This window comes from Anser brachyrhynchus (genome assembly GCF_964034855.1).
Source record: "Anser brachyrhynchus genome assembly, chromosome: Z".
Lineage (NCBI taxonomy): Eukaryota > Metazoa > Chordata > Aves > Anseriformes > Anatidae > Anser > Anser brachyrhynchus.
In genome coordinates, this window is record NC_137697.1 from 45,456,389 (window position 1) to 45,476,419 (window position 20,031).

Sequence of the window (20,031 nt, forward strand, 5' to 3'; positions counted from 1 at the left end):
GGGGCTGTCCCGCAGAGGGGTGCGAGGCTGTCCCCGCGCTGCTCGGGGGGTCGCAGGGCGCCGTGCCGCCCGCCCCGGCCCCCCAGGCCCTCGGTGCTGGCCGCTTGTGGTGCCTGGGGTCGGCTGGCTCTGAGGAGGTGTTGCGGATCATCGCCAGCCCGTGGAACTTACCTGATGGGTTTGGGGATTTCCTGAAGCTCCTCTGCTGTTGCAAGGAGGTGAGAAATGCGGCGCTACAGAGGCACCCTGCACTCACCTGCCCTCTTCTGCATGTTTTTTTTTCCTTTTTTCCTCCTCCACGTTTTTAGCCCCACCGAGGAGGTGCTTTAAACGAGCTTATCAAAGTGCCTTCGGTCTCTAGCCTAGCAGCCTGCTGTGCTGACTACAGAGCACAGCACACATGCCACAGAAGTTTCCTGCCTTGTGAGTTAGTGACGCACGCAGGAAGAGGGACACTCCAGATCACGGCCCTGCGTGCTGACCGGCGGCTTCTCCCTTCTCCTCCAGCAGCCCCTTCAATGACCGGCCAATGTGCAGGATCTGCCACGAGGGCAGCAGCCAGGAAGACCTGCTCTCCCCCTGCGAGTGCACGGGGACCCTGGGGACTATCCACCGCAGCTGCCTGGAGCACTGGCTGTCGTCCTCAAACACCAGCTACTGTGAGCTCTGCCACTTCAGGTTTGCAGTGGAGCGCAAACCCAGGCCGCTGGTAGAGGTCAGTACTCGGGGCACGTCCCCCAGAGCTCAGTAAGTGAGCCCTGTCCGCTTTTACGTAGGCATCACGAAGCCTCCGCCGAAACAAGGGCAAGCTGTCAGTTTGGGGCTTTGCAAGGCAGCAGTGGGAGCTCAAGGAAAGGGCAGGAACAGCAAAACCCGTGTTTCCAACAAAATCGAAACAAGCGAAAAGAACGGGAATGATGTTTTTGCTTCACTGTAAACAGAAGCAGAGGTCTGGGGAGCAGTGTGCAGGGGATACGTAGTGCACCAGGAGCTCAATAGAGGATGGAGGAGAGGTGTGTCACTACAAAGCAGTAGTTACTGCTCGACAACATCATTATTCAGAACATTTAATATAGGCCAGGAACTACTTTTTGTTTTATTTTGTTTGCTTTTGAGAGAGGGAAAACAAACCAAAGAGCCTTATAAACCTAGCCTCTGTGTCAAGCCCACAAGAAGGAATTGGTTTTGCTCAGTGTCTGGCATCTCCAGCCGCTCTTGAATGACCTTTTGGCCTCCTCTTGCCTGTGTACCAGACCAGACAGTGAATTGGGCAATTGTTTCTCCCTTATCAATTAAAATTCAGTTATGGGCCAACTATAGATGCTTTAGTGGCTGCATGAAATTTGCCAGCTTTTTTTTTGTACCCCCAGGGAAAAAAAAAGAAAAAAGAAGAAAAAAAAAAGAAATAGAAGCCAAGATCATTATCTTTACATTGTTAATGATCTTTCTCCTTTATTTTGCTTTGGGGGGGAAAAAAAAAAAAAGGTAAAATTTATGGTTTGTGTTGGAATTAAAAGTGAATTGCAAAGAGTAACATTTTTCAGAAGTAATGAGAAGCATCTTGCTGTAGCAGTTAGTGATGCAGGTGCTCACATGCTAAGCGTGTCCTCCTTCATTGTTACTGTAACCTGTAGCAGAGCTGTTGAAGGAGACAGGCTATTAAAAATAAGGGAGAGAGGGCATCTTGTTTCGCCCTCACTCATGGGTCAGAGGATACAGGATAATACCAACTGCAAAACAAACAACGCTGAGACAGTGCAGAGCGGTTTGATTTTGGAGTCCGCCTTCTTTAGGCTATGCCCTCACAAGGGCTGCTTGAGAGGCTTCCTCTGCACAAATGGGGTGTGACATTTCTCTGGGCTAATGGGTACTGAAGATGTTGAAGGCAAAAGCCAACCCTGCCCAGGCTGGGGGAGTCCGGTCGCTTGATTGCTCCCTGCTGAAGGGAGCCTCTCTTTTGCCAAAAGAGCAATAATATTATAATCTGATATAATGTACATTCTATATTGTATATTATATACATTATATGATCTATATATTATGTGTATATATATATAATAGCAATAACTAAAACCTGCCTTTTGTTTCTCAGCTGAGGATAAACGAGAAGCAGGTGCAGAAACAATTCTGAAACATGGTACTCATTGTTAATTGATGTTTTTCTCTTTACTACCTAATCCTTTCTTGCTTCTCAGCTACCACATCCACAGTATTTTAACACAGTCGATAACAATTACGTGCTGTTGCAGAAAAGCTTGTAATATGACAGCAACTCACTCTTTTAAAGTCCTTTGCAGTCTTGTAGAAGGAGTACTTTTTTGATTTAGAAGGGAATCGGATTTATACTTTTAAAGCTGAGAGCAGCAGAGATAAGGAGTAATGGGACAAATCTAAGCAGAAAGACATCAGCCAAACTTTTTGATTTCTTTTGCTATAATTTAGATTTGTACTTAAAGTTTGTACTAATTTAATGCACAGTGCTTTGAAATCCCAAAACCTCCCCATGCAAACAGTTACAGCAGATCTGGAAGTTCCCAAAGCACAAGTAAACCAGATGCAAGTTGCCAGATTCTGTCATTGCCTGTGCCCTAAGAGCACTGTCCTGTCTATCTCCCTGTATCACCTGGGGTAGCGAGGCATGGAGGGAGGATTATCAGATGCAGCAGGACAAATTTTCACAAAAACCTGCTGTAATGTTTGGACTAGAGACAAGCCAGAGTGACCACCTGCTTCTAACTCCATCAAGTGCCGATAAAGGGTTGTGTTTGTCTGAGGGGATGACAAATCAGGCAAGTATCATCAGCTCCCTAGAGCTGTTCCCCTCCTGCGAGGTGCTGGCACAGCTGACAGTGTGAGGCAATACCAGAGTCAAAGTTCTCTTCACTTAGTAAGATAATTAGTTCTCCAAATGTTCCTCTCAACTAGATAATGGAAATGGTAAATGGTCCTTTCAGTGGAGGTGAAAGATGAGTTTACCAATGCATTTTGGGAGGTCAAGAGGGGCTATTATACTCATAAAGCCATTTGTAGAGCGTAGCCAATACATGCTTATCCAGTAATTCCTCAGCAGGTCATATGTCATGCGGAGACTGTATCCCATCCATTGGTCAGCGACAAGTAGTATAAAAATGCTTGAAGCAATCTATCATCATATTTGTGTTTTCTGCTAGAGATTTAGAGTTTTTCCATCAGGAAAAAAAAAAAAATACTTCTGCCTGTTCAGAGAAATATTACTCACTTTCTTAAATGGGGAAAACAAAACAAAACAAAAACAAACAAACAAACAAAACAACAACAACAACAAACGCTATTATTTCTCCTTACCCCTTTAATTGGCTTGATCACTATCTCCTATGGGGCTTAGCCATGAGTGTGAAGGAAATCTCAGTGGAACCAAATTGAGTTACTTTACTGGCTTTATCCAGAAATGTCATATCTGACAGGCATTCATGCTGTTAGCACCCAAGAGATGCTGCATCAGTAGTGGGCTTGAAATGAAGTGAGCAGTAAGTGGCAGGGCTGCTTGTTCAGCCATATTCCTCCCTCCCCTGTGTACATTATTATGGAAACAGCAGAGGATTTCTTGCTGCGCTTAATGACTTGGTCAGAGCAGGTTAGTGAACCCATTCCATTTCTTCCTCACCCATGCTGTCAATTTGTCATTAGTTCATTATGAAACGAGAGCAAGTACTCCATGAAAATTTATTGCAAGATGGCTTTTTACCTTCTTTTAAGCAATTGCCCGGGTTCACTCTAAGGGTGTGGGCCCATGTGCTCAAACTGGAGATCTTTAGCTCAGATAGAGGGGAGAAATCTCTACAACTGTATCCTGCCTCCTGCACACTTCATGCACAGGATGCACAAATGCAGGGATCCAGCTTTGCTTTCTCTCCTCAGCTTACATTGTGGGCAGCAGCCTGTTTTGTTGTTGTTATTGCTGTTGTTTTTTTCCTGGCTTTTTGTTACAAACAAAAGCAGAGGTAAAATAGCTTTGATTTTGACCTTCATTTCCTCTTTTATCTCTTGTATCTTTTCTCCACCATGAGCTTCTTTTTGGTCAACTAAGTTTCAAACTATGTACTTCTCCTTGGTGACATTCCTTTGTCTGTGACATATGGCATGCTTCTGTTGTCTGGGGGTGAAACATCTCCCCATAGGTGTGCTATCTGCTGAAGCCCACAGCCTGCACCAGACAGGCAGGAACCAGTGTCAGGCTGATCCATCCAACCTTCTCATTGTGAAGTTTCATGCATTCCTTGACCTCTTCTTATTTTAACCCAGATTCTTTTTGCCAGAAGAAACGTGTTTCTGAACAACGGATTTAGTTTTATGGTGTGGATTGGCTGCACCTATAGCATCCAAGGACAGCAATTTGTTCCTTGCCACCCATCTTTTGTGCCCCAAGTCATTGTGTCATGATTCTGGGTAGTAGCATGTGCAAGCTATGGTCCTTTGTCTTTCTCTGATGCTGGGACAAATGGACTAAAACAGGAGGAAAACAAATGAATTTGTTTTTATACCTCTCTGCCATCCTCTTGTTTTTGTCTTTTACCCCCTGCTGCATTGGGTGGAAGCGCTCTGTGTATTGGTCTTCACCAAGTGAAAGAAGCACACACCAGGGAAATGCACACATTTCATCTCCTCTGCAGGTGTTTGTCAAAGGTTGGTCAGCCTGAAGGAGTTCTTGGTACAATGTTAAAATGTTAAGTTCTTCGTACATTGGAGAACTTGGTACATTGTTAAAATGGACGAAGTAGGAGATGGAGTTTGATAGAAAAAGCGCTTTTTCAGGCTAAAGGTCACTGGGTTATTTTGTTCATTTCCCTTCTGGAGAGGGCACCCAGCAAGCTCTGGCATTGAGAAAACTGAAATAACCTCAATTACCTCAAGCAGCGGTAATCTGCTGTAGCACAAACTTTCCATATCCTCTTTGGAGCTGCCATTTAGTCATGTTTTTGCTAGACCACTTGCTGCTGTTCAGGCACTTGGCAAGCATCAATTTAGCAAGTCTAGGCATTTCTCTTGATTTCAGAGCTCCTCTTTTAGATTGTTTGTAGTCATCCACTGCACTACAGTCTATTTGCCCGTAATCCAACATATGTTGTCAATTTACACGTTTCCAGTACGTGCACATTCTCCTCAGTCGCTTGTGATACTGCAAAATTCAATTCAAAACGTACGGCTTGTTACCGGAAAGATCTGATCCCACCTATTCTACCACATACTAGATGTGCAGCACCTCTGCCTCTGCAGTCTGCTGGAAACAAGAGGTCTACGGCATGTCAGCTTGCGCACATGAAAGTCTTATGTTGGGCATATGCCTGGGGATGATGAATCTTTGAACAATAAGCAGCTACTGCTGAGTAGCCCTACTTTTCCCCAGTGTCCTTGTCTCCTCAGTGACAGTGGGAGCCTAGCACATTTGTCACAGAGCACCTAGGATAAAGTAGCTGAAACCCCAGATGCTGGAGGAAAGAAGTCTGATACTGGGATTGATATGGATAGACCTGATATTCCTTGTGACACACCTAGAAGGGTCTCAAAACAAACACATTGAAATCAAATTACAGCAGTTTCAGTTGGTGATTTTATAAACCTTTCACTTTTACATTATTCTTTCAATAAGGCCAATCCATTTGGTATCTATTGGTTCTTCGTTTCTTTTTTCCTTTTTTTTTTTTTTTCCAAACAAACAAGAGAACAAAAAGCATTTCATTAACAACACAAAACTCTTCAGCAAAACAGCATGAAAGAATGAATAGTCAGGACAAACATCACAATAAAGAGTAGAAATTAACTACAGTTTTTTCCCTAATCTATTTCTGCCTTTGGAGCTCATACTAGAAAAGAAAAAGAAAGAGGGGAAGTGGTTAAGAAGAACTTGCATTATAATTTAAAACTTCCAGGAGCTGTACGCTGAAATCTGAATTTACTTTTCGTGCAAGGCTCTGAGTCATGCTCTTTTTATCTGTTGGGTTTCTTTTCACTTACTTTTCCCTCCACTACTCAGTGAAGCACGTCGTTAACAATCGATTACATTAAATAATGATGAAGACACACCAGATTTGCTGCATGTAGTTTGTAGAAGGGTTGCTCTCAAAGCCAGAAGGAAAATGGTAACTTGGCGTAGTCACCAGCAGGGATGTCTTCCATAAATCTCAGAGCACAGAGGAGCTGTGGCTGTCTGTGCAGCATGTTCATGCCAGGAGCAGATAGGTGCATCACCTGCTTCTGAAAGTAATAGAGGATGCACTCGGGATCGCTGGAGCACATTGCAAAGATGGCAATGGAGTACAGAAGCACTGGCGACAGGGAAAGTGCCCATGAGCAACTAAAAAAAAAAAATGTTGGAAAGAGAGGCTAGCCAGAAAAAAAAAAAAAAAAAAGAAAGAAAAAAAAATTACACCAACTTAAACAAATGGGCACTGGGACAGCACTAGCACTTTGGAAAAGAGAGTCCGTGAAGATCCAGAGGGTGTTGCAAGGGACTCTCTAACTGACTAGCATACATACGTATATACATCTTGCCTCTTGTCTTGACCCAAAAAGGGCAAACTGGTGGAGATGCTTTTGTACCTTCTAGTCCTCAGCTGCAAAAAGAACCCCTTGAGATCCAAGTCACATGGGAAGAATTTGAAGCAGCCTTGCAGATTTCTAGCAGAAATGTGTTTACATGTTACAAAAAGAAATAACAGTTAACCCAATGACACACACAATTTTTAAAAGCTGAGCTGTTCAAGAGTGACTTTTTGCACCTAGAATACCCTTCTGTATTCATTCCTAGTGGGGAAAAGTCCAAGGACCAAAACAAGCTGCAGAAAGCTTCATAAAGTCCTATAAAGAGAAGCAAAGTAGTTATTTTATGTTCTTTACAGAAAAGTTTGGCAACAGTGCTTCACTTTTCCCAAGCACAAATCTTTCTCATAGTTCCGGGAGCAAGAATGCAAACAAAAGCAACTCTCCTGCCAAACACAAAAGAAAACAAAACCCAAACCTTGAGGAAGAAAAGCAAAAATTATTTACCAGCAAGCAGATTGTGGGTCACATCTGTAACTGCTCTTTGCTAAATTTAAAGGACCAGTGATCAAGGGTTGAGGAAAGTTCCTAGGAGAAAGTAAATGAACAATCAGAGAGGAAATAGCTGCCGTGGAAAAGGCCAATCACTGTTCTTTCAGGACTAGTTAAAATGAGGGAAGATACTGTGATTTTTTAAAGGTAGAGCTCTTTGTGTTTCGGATTATGGTATTGGTGACTTCTCTGTGGACATTGTGATTCTCTAATGCAGTTCTAGGCTGCGGGGTTATCATCTCTGTCCTGCAGGTAGCATTTCCTACCACCAGGAGCCAGCCAAGAGGTTGCTTCTTCTAGTGAAAAAATTGCTAAGATGAAAAATTTCAGTGTGTCTGACTTTTGGGAGGGCTAACAAGCTTTTATTGGATCATTAGTTTCCGTATATTTGACCTTGTAGATCAAGGTATTTGTAGTGTATTGAACTTTGTGTTGCAGATAGCAAATCTGCCTTGCTTTGTATTTAAAATGCAAAAACGTGATTTTTGTTGATTGATTTTTCTTGAATGCATACATTTTTTTGGCTAATTGGGAAGGCATTCATCCAAAAATAGAATGGTGGCTTTGCAAAACGTACAGATAAAAGGAAATAACTACTTCTCCCAGAGTTCCACAAAACCTTTTTTCTTGACGTATCTTGAAAACTTTTACCTGTTAGAAGTATCACCTGAAATATAAACTAGAAGTGGGTAACTGGAAAACTGACCAGCAGTAAGCCAGACTAATATTAAAGGATTCAATATCATTTAATTGGACCTGCAAGAAGTTTCATAGATTTTTTTGCAACACAGCAAGCTCTGTTGTTTGTTTTAACTATCATATAGTTACTAATCATGTTTTTAGATATTAACGTTGTATAATCCAGAAACTGAACACCACGTTTACCAGCCACTGCCAGCTCCACAGCTTGGTGGAGCGCTGTGTATCAAACATCTGCTTTTCAGCTTGCAGGCTACCCGAGGTCTAGGTGGCAGAATCTGTTGTAGTGTGATAGCAACAACCTGCAGCACACTGCTTGCTTACTTTCAGCCTAGTGTTGGTTCTCATTTGCACTGTGGCATATTGTTTTTTTCAAAACAGCAACAGCAAAAAAATGTATCCTAGACCATCTTTATAATAAACACTCTACTCTCTCCACTTAAAAAAACATGCAAGTGAAATTATTTTGGTATTTCACATAGTAGCTTTGGCTTTTTTGGACATCAACAATGAAAATACTCCCTGGAACTTTATTTAAAATGAGGGTTAAGTGCAGACTCAGTTATGAACAGGCCATAGCACTAGCATAGCAAAGATAACAGAGCTCAGATCTTTAGTTTCTAACTGTCAGAAAGCTAGAAAATCTAGACTCTGGGACTAAAGGAGCATTTCCGTCAGTTATCACCACGACTTTTCCAAAGGCAGATCACTGACGACAATAATGCTGTGCTAGTAACTGAATATCTGATCTGAGCAGGAAAACTCAAAACTGAAATTTAAGTTTTGTTTTGTTTTGTTTTTTTCCAATGAAAATGTAGCAGTCATATATTTGCTTTCCTTGGCAAAACATTAACCTAGAAAAGTTCTGAGTTAACCAAAGTGTTTCATTGCACTGGAAATGAACATACGTACCATTCTGTTCTGAGAGACTTTATTTTGAGTTACATTCCAGTAAGCTTAGTTTCAAAACATTTCAAAAAAAAAAAAAAACTTAGAATTTTTCAAGTAAATATTTGAACAAAACTACCTGTTCAGGTGTAATTATTATGTGTGGTTTTTTTGGTCAATAAGCGGTCCTCTTGGTCTGTTAAAACATCTTTCATCCAAAAGAAACGCTCTCAAAAAAACAGGCAATATCAGCCTTTCTTGGCTTAAAGCCTAAAGGAAAATGCTCTTATTGGTCATTGCAGGAATGAAACCAGAAATGACAATGATTACTGGCAGTTTTGCTTGTTTACAGGCTGCTTTTGTCGAGATTCACTGCAGGGCTATCAGCATGAAAAGAATGAAATGAAGTGACATGTTTGATGTGTAATAAGCTATTTTTAGTTCAAAGGGAAACACATTTAGGGAAGACAATTCCTTCCTGTCTCCTCCCCCTGCTTCGTCTGTGGTAACAATTTAAATACCTTTAACTAAAAAGCAGTGTGATGGATTTTCTTCATATTCTGCAGAATCTCCTTTGTTGCTGGTATAATTCAAGCAGTATTTATGTAAAATCAATTTTCCAAACAGAACGTATTGAACTAAAAAGGGCTTCTCAGTAGAAACTGATTGTAGCCTTAGGATCTGATCCAGAAAACACTGTGCACGTACTTCGCTTAGTTTTTGTGAGTCATTTAATTGAAGTTAGATCTATGAAGTGAGCGCTTCTAGAATTTGGCCTTTGGCAGTGGTGAAATAGCTCAGACTTCTGGAGGTGTTTTGGAGCAGCTTCCTGCTGGCAACTCATTTTCGTTAGGTTGATAAATTCCCAGCCAGAGCCTCTCGAAGGTGTCTGGTCCTCAGTTGCTGCTTGTTCTGATTATTTCCTTCTTTGAATGGAAGACTTCACTTTTCTGTCACATCACACACATGCCTCGGCTTGTCTCACATCTCAGATAAGCATTTCTCTGGTTTGTTATGTTTGCTTAGACATGATGAAATAAACCAGTTAAAAAGAAACTGAGCGCATTTGCTCATCTCAGGGGCCTGAAGTTTCAATTTGTTTGACAATGTCAAGTAAACATCTCAGTATATTCATGTTGAAAGGGGTTTGGGGACAGATCTGGCTTTGTGTGCAGTTTTAAATATCAGGTGAAATTTTGGAAGCCAGTAATTGGCACACAGACCGAAAGTCTTCCAGGGACTGCTGACAATCCATATAAAGTTCCCCAGAGCTGCAGCTGCCATTCAATTGGAAGAAGCACAGAGACTGATGAAGTTCAGGAGCTCTGTTTTATCTTTCTGGAGTAGGTAATCATTTAAATTCAACACTGCTTTGCGATGTAACTGCAACAGATCCTTCTAAGTGTACTACGCATGTCAGAGTGTGAGATGAAGGTGCCTTGGATGTGCTAGTGGTGTTTCCTATTCCAAATGCCGTACATCGAGCATCCTTTTCAAAAGTTCTTTCATTAACTGTGGAGTTTTAGCCTATACCACTCTTAGAGAGGCTCTTCCAGAACTGGATCCTCTGAAGGCTGGGAATTTTTTTCCGACTCTTACCCTAAATTTATTTATGGCCAATTGTTAGTCATTTGTTCTTAAGCCAGCATTGTCTATTAGCTTAAGTAGCACTTCTCCTTCACTGATGTCCCCCATCTGTTCTCCCGTTTTCTGGCTGTCCCCAAGGTGTACTTACAGAGCATGATCTTGCTGGGGTAAACGAGTCAAACTTTTAAAGTCAGCTCTTGCAGAATGGGCTCTCGGTTTTCTTGGTGCCCCTTCTCTGTACCAGCTGAAGTGATTCTTTCTTGAACACAGGAGACCATCACCAGTGCATCTCGGAGGAGCTTCCTTGCTACTTCCTCGTAGCAAGGAGCTGCATGGCTGAAGCTGTGGCCTTGCCCAGGCTATTTGCTGCTGCTCCCGTACAGGAATTGCCCTTTCCCCAGCGTTGGGACAAACGATCTTGGGTCATTTCAACAAAACCTCCCCATAGTTCTCTGCCTGTGTATCTGGAACAGTAATCGATGTTCACTTTAAGATGGCACTTACCGAAAAAATGCCTTGCCAGCTAGGCCAGTATTTTGTTTCAAATGTGACCCTTTTTATGAGCTGTCTTGCTTTTCAGAAGTGGAAATTATTGCTCGTGGTCTCAATTTATTGCAGAATTAATTGAGTACATTGACACGTTTTAATATAATACATTTCAGAGTACCACAGTGCGGGTCTGACAGTGGCATCCGGCCTTACATCTTATTCTTTGCCAGTGCGGTAGTCCCTCCTGTACTGCCATGCTAATTAATCAGCTCAGCACTTTGCTGGAATCATTGTCTGAGTTTCAGTTTCACAAAAGGATTTGCTGACTTGGCTTCTTAGCTATAAAGTAACTTGACAGTGCACATTTCCAAAACAGAAGACTGAAACCTAGAATCTAAACAGGAGCATATTTAGAAACATGTGTATACTACTTCAGGAGAAAAATACATGCTGTGACTGAAATCCATATACCCATTGAAGTTACTTATTCATTGCTTTTGACTTCCATTTCAGAAATAGCTAGTGAAATTACACCAGCTTTTAAGGTTAGACTGTAAAAATTTCATTTTATTTTTTAATTTATTATTTAATACTACTTTTGTCTGTCCTGGCCTCATCTAATATCTGAATTGCTTAGGTTTAATTCTTTGTTCATGTGGGTCAGACAAGAGAGAAACAGCGCCTGAAGACATCAGCCTGTGAAGCATGCTCAGGCTGCTTTTTATCTGCTCAAGCTTTTGATCACAGTAATCGGAACACCATAAAATACCGTCTCAATCCCAGTGCCTTCTACTGTATCTTGTGAAAGTCATGGAGTGGGAGATGACAACAACGCCCTCGTGCATTATTCCTTGTGTGTACTTGTTCTTGGGTGTCTCTCAGGTGCAGCATTTCTTTTCTAGCTGAGCCACCTGGATACCTCAGGGCACAGACTGTGGTGGTCCAAGGGTGTCACCTGCGCTAAAAGGGCTCAGGGATGTTGCCCTGTCTTCTTCGCCACCCAGCTGCCAGGACGCACGGTGCTGAGCTGTGGAGCTCCTGGCTTTTTAAGGCTTGCCTTGGAAAAGCAGTGAACACCTGCAGTTCCCACTGAGGTGAAGGAGAAGTGCAGGTGCTCAGCAGTTCTCTGGCAGGTCATCTTTTAAACAAATATGTTTTGAAAACCCTTTTGGCAGTCGCCTTTAAAAGCAGAATCCCCACTGCCAGGCACTTTCAGTTCCTCTCATTTTCCTGGTGGTTTCTCATTACGGGGATTCATGGAAATTGAACAAGGTGAAGGTTGCAATCAGTCATGTCTAGAAGCATCCAAATATAACCTGGAACAGTGAAGCATACGCCCCTGGGAGTGTTTTTCAGTAAATGAAATGAAGACTCTGAGGAAAGTGGCTGCGAGCCTTTCACACGTGACTTTACGGTATTCTCTGTAAATTTACAGTAAAATGACAACCTGTTCGAGTGTAAAGCTAAGTCTCCTCACTTTGTGCAAGCCCTGCTGAGGCAAGCTCTGCTTGCAAGACCTTTGCCCTCTGTCCCATCCTCCTGGGGTGGGAGCATGTGAGCGGACGGATGGGCACTCTGCTGCTGGTTGGCATCAGCCCTTGCTCCTGGCATTTGGGTGTTCTTGTTCATCTTCGGGTTTAGACTCTGCTTGGAAGGGAAGGATCATCGTTCAGCCTCCCTCTTTAAATAGCGTCTTCCCTTGCACCCTCTTGCAGAAGCTTATAGTCATACAAAGTAGTTACAAGGCACTTCACACTTTGTTAGGATTTTAAAAGGCAAATCAAGAAAAAAAATAGTTACTGTTTTTTTTTTTAATTTATTTTTATGTTCTCCTGAATTCCTGAGTCATACTTGAAATGGATGTAGGCCACTGTGTTACTGTGTTGCAGTGAAACCTCACAAATTTTGTGAAGTAGTCACTGTGTATTTCCATCTGAGAGAGGGTGAGGCCAAGACAAACTTGTCTGGTGATTTGGGCCTATCCTGATAGTGCTGGGCTAGAGCCAGTGGCTTCCTGCTCCTGGTTGCAATTGATTTCCTGACAGTGGTTTTACCCCGTATTAAGATGGAGAGAGAAGTGCTGCGTTTGTTTTCCTGGAGCAGGCAAAGCAGGAGAAGATGAAGCGGAGTTTGAAAAGAACAGGTGGGATGCCTAGGTGAGCATCCTTGCTGCAGCCAACGTGGCTTTTCTGTTGCACTGACAGCAGAGAACGGGAGCACTGCTGGCAGGAGTGCGACGATCTGCCCAAATCCTTCACCTTTCCACAGCAAAAAGTTGCATGGCTTGGTAGTCATCCTGTTTAAAGATTGACTTAAGTGATGAGGTTTTTATATTAAAAGAGCTTGGTGTGCTGTTGTAGGCTGAACTTCCTTCACCTCTGTGACCTGAAATCCTGTTTATAGAAACAGGGGCATGCAGGATTGATAGCTGTTCAATCAGCCTTCACTCCAGCAGTTGACTTTCAGGCACTCTGTTCTGCAAGATTAATGTCCTCTTAGTAAAAGTAACCTTGTGTGAATCCAGCTCTGCTTGCATGCAGATACCTGAAAGCAAGTTAATAATGGCTTTGCCGATATTATGAGCAGAATTAAAATAAATAAATATAATCTTAAAGTAGGATACAAACCACTAACAAACAGTGTCTGTGCTCTGGAGTTGTCAGAAGAGCGTGTGATTCTTTCTGCGTTGAGAAGGGAGTTTCTGAAACATTTCAGCAGCCAAATGCCATGGGCAGAATTTTGCCAGCACATTTCGGTGAAACGTGTCCCCTTCTCAAGTCAGCTTTTCTACAGCTGCACAAATGATGCTGTGGGTACGTATGGCAGGAGGTGTGCCTCAGCAAGAGGGATAACTTCAGGTGGGAGCTCTCTAGGGACAGCCAAGGCTGTCCCGCGTGCGGTCTCTGTTTGCCCTTCCCGAAGGGGCAGGCCCGCGTTTCACAAGCAAGCAGCTCATCTCAGGTCCCACGTGCTCCCCTTGCTGACACTTGTTTTGTCTGCGTTTTGCCTGCAGTGGCTGAGGAACCCAGGCCCCCAGCATGAGAAACGGACTCTCTTTGGAGACATGGTGTGCTTCTTGTTCATAACGCCGCTGGCAACCATCTCTGGCTGGCTGTGTCTACGAGGAGCTGTGGACCACCTGCACTTTAGTAGTAGGCTAGAAGCTGTTGGCCTCATTGCACTCACTGTCGCACTCTTCACTATTTACCTCTTTTGGACCCTAGTAAGTATCGGTTTCATATTCAACTCACAGGAGTGAGGGAAAGAGTAAATCAGAAAATTAATTGCACCTCTGCCACAGAGTGCTGCAGAGTGGGTGGACTATTGTATGAAGTGTCACTTACGCTTAGTGCTGGTATAAATATACAACTACAAGAAATCATGTGGTTACATAGCTGTTAAGTTCTGTGGAAAGCTAGAAAGATGCTGTACATTTCAGATCAGTAATTCCCAAATCCCAGACACTGGAGAGGATAACAAGATGGAGAGAGGAAGAGTTGTGCAAGTCTAGGTACCAGGTGGTTTCCCACAAAGCTGGCACACCTAAGAATTTTCCATGCTGCTCTTTGTACAATCCCTTATCACTACACTTACATGTTTGTAGGAGACCCTAGCCCCCGAGTGGTTACATCATTAGCACACTGCTGACACCACAGAGTTATTCTGCGCATCCTCAAAGAGGAAGGGTCCCTTGCTGGGGTGGGGTCTCCCAGCCTAGGGGCATGATTTTTACTGTATAAGGAGGATAGTTCACAGATAGTTCACATCACAATACTCATAATCTTTGTTTTTCACTCAACTGTGATGCTGTGATAGAACTATTCATGTTACATTGATTCAAGGGCATACATCAGGATGTTTCCCCCAAGAATGTCAACAGAACGGTCTTCCTGATGAGCAGTTCCTCTGTTAATCATCCTTTAGACATCTCCAAGGCCTGGGTCATCTTGCCCTTTCCTCCAAGTACATTTTTTATCTCTTTCACACAAAAGAGAATTAACTATGCATTGGTATCAATAGTTTGAATCAGTTTGAATTGTTTGAATAGTTTGAATAGTTTGAATTGGTATCAATAAGTTTGAAAAAGAGAAGGAAGAAACAAATAAAAATCCCCCCCCCAATAACTAACGAGGAGCTCCAAGAAGGCTATGAAAGGTAACAGCTCTTTCACTTCGTTCAGAACAGTAAAACCTCAGCTCATCCACAGAGGACTTCAGGCTAATTTTAACACAGTAGTAGAGAAATCTCAGAGTTTTGCCTCAGCCTCCTGCAGTTTCACTTTTCTTTGCTTCTGCTTCCTTTCCCCATAAAGCAGCAGCGCTGCCCTATGACAGGAAGGCAGCTACTCCAGCAGCGACGGGGCGCTTAGGTTTCCTGCCACACTGTGTGTAGACATTTCCTTCGGGTTGTCAAGCAAAGGTTGCTCAAATTGCCTTAGCACTTGACTGCCTTAGAAATCCAAATGCTGCCCAGGTTTTGTTTTTTTTTTTTTTTTTAATATATATATAATATAAATCACAAACATCAGAATGGTTTTAAGTTGGAAATGGCAGTTTGGCTGATTTGCTTGGTTAAATTACTTGTGACATGTGGACATATCCAGCCTTGCTCATTAATACTTCTGGAGCATCTCAGCTGTAATCACCATCAGCATTTATTGCTATTGCACTGGTAGTGGTAAAAATGACCTCTATTCACTTTATAACTTCCCCCCTTCAGAAGTTTAGCGAGAAATCTGCATGCCCTTTATTAACCTTAAGGTTATTTGGCACTTGGAGAATGCGTTGATAGCAAGCTTGATATAAATGCATATCTCGGTTGGTTTAATTGAAATACAGTATCTTTAATGCCCACTGAGTTGTGTAAGATGTTCTGTTGTAACCTGCCATTCAGCCCAGCAGGAGGCGGATGGGCTAATGAGGCACTCTGTCCATCAGGCAAGAGCAAGGCAGGAGGCCTTTCAGGACACAGTAAACGCCCTGTTCAGCCTGGAGTTAATCCAGTGGGTAGAGCAGAGGGAGACGTGGTGGGAAGGATGCTCGGGCTCTGTTCACAGTACAGAAGGTGCCCTCATTTCTCTCCCAGCATTAGCACGGGATGAAAGAGTTTAGCCGACGTTTATGTACATCTGTAAAGTAAGCCAACGGGCTCAGCTGCCAGCGCATTCTCACATGCTTCATCAGAAGGCAGGGCTATAAAGGCAAGGTAGAGGTTTAATACAACTACTTTACAAACAGCACTGAGCACTCTACACACGGGCGGTGTGCTCAGCAGCCTGGGATGCACCAGTCACACAGGAAAGCCCCAGCCTGCGTGTACAGGGAAGCACCACACTGCCCTCACTCTGAAGGAAAGGGTTGACCTGCCAGCAGAAGTGCTAACCCCATCGAGCGCTTCAGCAGCACCCTCCCTATTTTTTATTTTTTTTTATTCCCTACTTTTCAAGGCCTAGCAGATGGGTGAATCCTGTACTTCTTGCTTAGTTAAGGCTGTACAGGGAATATATTGAGTGCTGTTGGGTAAATTACACACAACATGTGATATAATGCTCCTCTAGGACCTGGGAAAATTAAGAAAACTACAGCTTCATTTTAATTCCAATAAATCAGTTTATTTTCTCTGGAGGCAAAAGCTGGCATATAGATTATTTGCACACCGCAGTAGCCCAGTGAAAATGGGAGAGATGCTGTTTTTAGCATCCAAGAATCTATTTTATCCCTTCCCCTAAAACAGCCAAGTTCTCCATAAAAATACTGTTACTTTTCCAACATGTTTGATCACTGTAACTGATCTACCACCACATATATATATAGCCTGCTATGCCCAAGATGAAAGCTTCAGACAAAACGGAGATTTCTATTTAAGAATTCAGGGCCACATTCTGCTTTCTCACACCTAGGTAATCTTGATTTCTATAAGATCGATAGGGATTGGGGTGCAATAGGATTTGGCCGTGCAGCTTCCAGTAGAACATAACCGTTGGTTAAAAACAAAGGCTAGCCTAAATGAATCCAAATTAGAAAGACAGACATCTCCCCTTGCTATCCTATTGAAAAGGTGAACAAAGAACTTCAGCGTGGCAAGGACCAGTGTGAAAACAGGCTTTTGTTCAGTATCTCGAGTTTCCCATCCAGTGCAAGTGTTTAGGATGAGAAACGCTGGCTCTCCATGAAATTGAGTAGCTGACATCACTTGGAAACTGCCTTCAGGCAAGAACCCATTGTAAACAAGCTGTCAAACTTAACTGGGATATCCTCTAAAAATGCCTTAAACAAACAAACAATTAAAGCTTGGATTAACAATGTAGCTGTTTCTCAAAGACTCTGATGTGATGCTACTGGATAACCCATCCTAAACTCCAACTTGCTCCTCTGAAGCTGTCACAGCACTTTGCATGGCATTCATCTTTGCAGTTTTTTTCTTTTTTCTTTTCTTTTCTTTTTTTTTTTTTTTTTAAGTATCACATGAATTCTGCTGATACTGCAGCTCTTTTTTTAAAAGAGATTTCTCATGTCCTTACACATAGGATGTTCCACAGAAATGAAGATGCAGGCTGCTTTACCTTCAGGGGGAGCAGAGGAGATCGAAAGGTGGGGAATGTATTCATCTGTTGGAAGAGCTGTCTTTGGGCAACTGCTATTGAACAAAAGCTCTGTGGGTTTCCCTTGTTAACAGCAGACAACTGGATAAAGATATAATAAAAAAAACAATTTTATTTTTTTTTCTGTCCCTAGTAGGATTTTATAGAATGGTAAATCATTTATTTAGCTAAAAGCACCCCTTTGCACTAAGAAAGGATTTTGAAGAGTACATTCATAGGCATGTTGTTGCCTTACACAAAAACTCCAGGCTTTGCAGTCACTCCACACCACACTGGCACTGCCACAGGGGGTAGGGAACCAAGCAGCACAGCCCCTTTGACAGAGACACTGGTTGGAAGCAAACTCTTTGCTGCAAACAGCAGTTCCTTCCATCTGCCTGTGCAAACCAAGCATGTTACCTCCAGATACAGCATCTGCATGGCACCTTCTACCCTCTGAATAGCAGCGACCCACAGAAGTGGCACAGGTGCATAAAAATTAATGACAAATAACAGGCTGCGCATGAAAACAGAATAGCTAACAAGACAAGGTTCCTTCTGCGCTCACTGCTTAGTTCTCTCCTGCCCACAGCTCAGTAACGTTGTAATTGTCATTTGGCATGTTTCACCCAAAAGGTACCAAGCCTGCTAACAGCTTTTAATAAAGCTGTGAATGTACAGCATCTTACACAGACTTAACTCACTGCAATTGATTGTCACTAAAATAAGCAGTAAACTATTTTTGAAAAAATTACCGGGCCAAGCTATCTTGCATATATCCATAGCAGTCATTTCTCTTCCACTGTTAGCAGAACCACATTGAGGCTTAGCTGATTAAATTAACTCAGAAGACAACCTCGTTTGAGACACTAATTCTAAGACAGTGAGAAGATGGCTTACTCCTCGCTGTGTCTGAGCAACCCTGAGCTCGATGCATACAGCAATAAAGCCATTACAAGGTAGAACATATGACCCTGCCAGTGTATGCACACCTTAGCTACCTGCAAGTCTTCACCATCCAGCCAGCTCCATTTCTTGTCAGTTTAAAAACTCAAACCCAAATTCATCTGGTTGTAAATGGCTACCCGTAATTCTAGTTCTTGGGAAATACTGGCAGGATGTCCAATTTTTAATTTTATAAAAAGGGAATGGGCGGTGGGCAATAGCAGAAGGTAGGGCACAAGCTGCTTTTCTCTTCCGCCGTGGATATGTGGGGAACCTGCCATCTGTATGTTAGGTCTGATCTTTGCCAACCACTTTTTTGCTCAGTTTTATTCCACCCAATATATGCATTTTGTCTCACTTGAAGGTTTCCCTCCTGCAACCCTAATTGATTCCACAGAGGAGTGAAGTGATTCTAAGTGCACTGCTCCTCTTTTCTCTCTGCAGGTATCATTTAGATATCATTGCAGATTATACAACGAATGGCGTCGGACCAATCAGCGGGTGATACTCCTAATCCCGAAGTCTGCCAATGTTCCCTCCAACCAGCAGTCCCTGCTGGGCCTGCCATCAGTCAAAAGGAACTCAAAGGAGACAATCGTCTGATCTGGGGATTTCTGCACTGGGTCTGTGCACTAAAAATATTTTCCTCAAACTCGTTGGGCTCAGACATTGTCCAGAACCCACTAGTGTGCTGTTCTGATTTACAAACTCTTCGCAGAGGAAGAAATCACTGTCTGAATTCAAATCATGGATGCTGCAATCATATGATATTTGCTAAGCTGCCAAACATGTTTATTTAGCAGATACTATATGGAAGCTCGTGTTAATACTTGCATCAACAAGTGATGCAAACTTTTCTATTGTTTAAAAATATTAAACTATGATAATTAACAATGCAAAACAGGTGTAGAGAGTGCTTTGTTTTTATTGTTTCTGTTCCTATAGTTCTATGTCCTCAGGTAGATGGGTAGTAACCAGTGCTGTACTTTATTTTTCTGAATCACATCAACAATATTGCAATTGGATTTTTTTTCCCCAACTGATTTTATTTGAAGGATTTTATACTAGCACTTTGGATTGTTAAAATACTTTTTTTGTGTGTGATGACTTCTACAAATTGGCATATTATTTAAACACTATGAAGTGATTGGAAGATGATCTTCTGTTTCTTGTTTGACGGAGAAGTTTTGATAGGAAAATTCTTCATGAATAAATTTGGAATATGTGAAAGAAAGAAGTGACACAAATCGCAATAATCTTCTTACTTGAAAGTATTCTATTAAGTAACACTCAGGGAACAAAAAAATTGCACTTTTTCCACTCAGAAGCAACAAATCACGCATCATATTGTGCACTGAAGTTCTGCTGGTGTGAATTTACTTTGCGTTTACACCAAGTTGAATTTAACCCTAATTGTATAAAGTAATTTTGTAAGGCAAATTCTGCATGCATAATGAATGAGATCATTAGACACATTTTAGGGAGCAAGAACTTGTCTTGCATAATTATTAACAATCCTTTAAAGCTGCAGAATTTTCAGCTTGACAGGTAGATTTAGCGGTGTATGTAAACCCTGGCCTCTCTTTGTAGCACTGAGACTAGGGCTTTTTTTTAAAAAAATGTAAAACACAGCCTACAGTGGTGACTGAACTGAATTTGGAATCTAAATACTAGACTTTATTCCTGGATGGCATTATCTATTTCCTCTTTGGTTTTTGCCCAAATCGTTTAAGAATTCTTTACTCTTAAAAGAGACATAACATTTATGTGGAGAG

General features: G+C 42.3%; 1 protein-coding gene and 2 long non-coding RNA genes across 5 annotated transcripts in view; 1 reads left to right on the forward strand and 2 right to left on the reverse strand.

Moving 5' to 3' along the window:
• Nucleotides 1-532, reverse strand: part of LOC308185784 — a 27,672-nt gene extending 27,140 nt beyond the window's left edge. The window contains exon 1 of the long non-coding RNA XR_013943753.1: nt 172-532. This is a non-coding gene — a long non-coding RNA (uncharacterized lncRNA). The remainder of the gene's footprint in view (nt 1-171) is intronic.
• MARCHF3 (membrane associated ring-CH-type finger 3) overlaps nt 1-19,157 on the forward strand; it is a 20,067-nt gene extending 910 nt beyond the window's left edge. The window contains exons 2-5 of one of the 3 annotated variants that reach the window (XM_080574328.1): nt 508-715; nt 13,745-13,954; nt 17,258-17,321; nt 18,701-19,157. In XM_080574328.1, the coding sequence (XP_080430454.1) occupies nt 508-715; nt 13,745-13,954; nt 17,258-17,275 (436 nt within the window). In that variant the 3' untranslated portion in view covers nt 17,276-17,321; nt 18,701-19,157. The remainder of the gene's footprint in view (nt 1-507; nt 716-13,744; nt 13,955-17,257; nt 17,322-18,700) is intronic. The other 2 variants (XM_080574326.1, XM_080574327.1) reach the window with 2 other exon arrangements.
• LOC308185785 lies at nt 5,659-13,735 on the reverse strand. Its single transcript, XR_013943754.1, has 2 exons — nt 7,024-13,735; nt 5,659-6,331 (listed from the first exon to the last, which is right to left on the reverse strand). It is a non-coding gene; the product is annotated as an uncharacterized lncRNA (long non-coding RNA).
• Nucleotides 19,158-20,031: the final 874 nt, after the last annotated feature.